This window comes from Pinus tabuliformis, chromosome 5_1 (genome assembly GCF_031772625.1).
Source record: "Pinus tabuliformis cultivar Carrire ecotype Pingquan chromosome 5_1, CPIR1, whole genome shotgun sequence".
Taxonomy (NCBI): domain Eukaryota; kingdom Viridiplantae; phylum Streptophyta; class Pinopsida; order Pinales; family Pinaceae; genus Pinus; species Pinus tabuliformis.
Window position 1 is genome coordinate 455,291,372 of NC_142305.1, and position 2,636 is coordinate 455,294,007.

General features: G+C 40.4%; 1 protein-coding gene across 1 annotated transcript; it reads left to right on the forward strand.

Moving 5' to 3' along the window:
• The first annotated feature begins 886 nt into the window (after nucleotides 1-886).
• LOC149165454 (U-box domain-containing protein 26-like) lies at nucleotides 887-2,371 on the forward strand. The gene has a single exon (XM_089431142.1). It carries the CDS (start codon nucleotides 1,096-1,098, stop codon nucleotides 2,317-2,319), a length of 1,224 nt encoding a protein of 407 aa, XP_089287268.1. The 5' UTR covers nucleotides 887-1,095; the 3' UTR covers nucleotides 2,320-2,371.
• The last annotated feature ends 265 nt before the right edge of the window (nucleotides 2,372-2,636 follow it).

Consider the following 2,636-nt stretch of genomic DNA (forward strand, 5'->3'; position numbering starts at 1 on the left):
GAGAAAGGGTTTGGGTCGAGTCGCGTCACGTCACCGACCAGTTGCCCGTTTTAACTTTGGCGATGACGGCGGTTTTGAGATCCGTCAAAACTGCGATGGATGACAGGCGGTTTCGTCATGCTATAATCACATTAGTTCACTCGCTGAAGTCATCGCTGAAGTCATCAGTGCATCCCATTAATTATTTACATAAATATGATATGAAATTTATGGTAATCGGTAATTAGAATATGATATTGTTGTAATTACTATTTTTTAATTTATTATAATAGTTTAAAGATATTTATTTAACTAAAATATTTTAAAATTTAATTGCTGTTTGGAAAAGAGTCCCACCCGTGTTCTCCCGTTTCAACATTTCTTTGACCATTTATTATTGTTTAAAATAACCTCCGGACAAATTACTTCAATATACTTTATCTTTTTGGTTTCAAAATATTCCTTGACTTACGCTCCTCCGTTAAACACGTGATCAGTTCATCGCAAGTCTGACTTTGCATAACCTTAGGCACCATTATTCAACATAACACGTGATACTTGCAGTCCATGCTAATCATGCAACTGAATAAATTTGGAAAATAGAAGATATGTGGAAGAATTAGTTGGCCAGTCGCAGTTTATCACGTTAACCGACCTAGTAGGTGCTCTAAGCACGTCAGGTTTGAATGCACGAAATAATATTTATAAGAAAACCACTCTGGTTACGTGAAAACAGACAAAAGCACTATATCGTGCGTTCATATGATCTCGGCATGAACCAAACTGTTGATCGTTCAGATGTGTTTATGCCCTAATAAGATTGGCAATAGCATCGATGCAAATTAACTGATAGAGATTTTCTCGGCAGGATCGGCTGATGCTCTTTAAAGGTATATATGATCAACATTTTCATGTCATATGTTAACTGTCTTCAACTTTAATCACACTAGGCCATGCTCTCTGTGCAATGTGATATCCCTGGTTTCTTGATTCTCTAATTTGAGCTTTTCTGGATTGTGTCATGAATTTTCTGAATGGTTTTGATTATGCTAGCTATTGTTTCGAGGGTTGATGGTTCCAACATAAGGAGTTTAAAAATTTGAAGAGCTTCTAAACATGCCATCAGAGAGAGGAAAGAATCTCGTGGATCTCTCGATATCGATATCTATCCCACCCTACTTCAAGTGCCCTATATCGTTGGATCTAATGACGGACCCGGTGAGCCTATGCACAGGAATTACCTACGAGAGAGTTTATATTGAAAGGTGGTTGGCCGAAGGAAGCAATGTATGTCCAGCGACTAAGCAGGTTCTTCAAAGCAAAGAGCTCATTCCCAATCACACCCTTCGCAGGCTGATACATGAATGGTGCATTGCTAACAGTTCTAATGGGCTCATCAGAATACCGACACCTAAGCCCGTTGCAGAGCCGAGTAGGGTGCGGCAAATCATTCAGGATATTCAAGATGCAACAATAGATAAAGTTGAAGCTTTGAAGAACTTGAGAATCCTAGCCGAAGGATGCGAGAGGAATAGACAATGTCTCCAATTGGAGGGAGTTTTACCTGTCCTCATGCATGTTCTGGACTCAGATACCTCTCTTAATTCTCAACTGGGCGTGGATCGTGGAGCTATAGAAGAAGCAATCGGTGCAATTTCCATGTTTTCTGGACTCAATGATATGTCTACTAAAAGAGCCCTCATGAGGCCTTCTGTATTGAAAACCCTGGAATGGGTATTGGAAAAGTACAGTCTGGAGGCCAGAATGAATGTAGCATCTATTGTGGAAAAATTGGCAAGCGATAGAAATTCTGCCAGAGTAATTGGATCGAGAGAAGGAATCACATGTGGACTGCTGAAGCTTTCTGGAGAGAATATATATCCTTCAGCCATTAAGGCGAGCCTGAAGGCACTATTTCCTCTGTGTACTGTCCCTAAAAATACAGCCAAGCTAGCCAAAGCAGGCGCCGTTCCCCGTTTGATTGAGGTTCTTCGGGGTGCAGAGAGAAGCGTGACAGAGTTATCGCTGGCTATTTTGGAGGCACTTTCCACCACTTCGGAAGGCCGGTCTGCCATAGTTAGTCATGTCCTAGCACTACCTACTATCATTAGGAATTTGTTGGTGGTGTCTGATACCGCAACTAATTATGTAGTTGGCATTCTATTGGCTGTCTGCCTCCATTCTGCAGAAGGGAAGCTGCACAGAGATGTTGTCCAGATGGGTGCCTTTGATAGACTGCTTTTGCTTCTGCAGATGGATTGTTCGCCAACGACAAAGCAGAGAACTAACAAGCTACTCAGGATCCTTTTCCCCGTGCACCAGAATAGTCTCGCGCTATAATTGATCTTACAAAACACTTTATTTTTACAATAATCTTACATTATTCGATTTAGTACAACATTTTAGCTTACACAGGTCACTCTGGATCTGCTTGTACATTGGGTTCAAGGTTTATTGATATCAAAAATAATATAATTACAATAGAGGGACCTCTGTGATTTATGAACTACCCTTTGACTTTGGTATTGCTTATCCAATAACATTATATATTAATGTATTCAGATTTCATAGTTTTTCACACGATCTTGGGGGATCCAGACCCATATATTTAGCGACCAGGTGCACTTTAGTATTAAGGTATCCTCATGCGACAATGC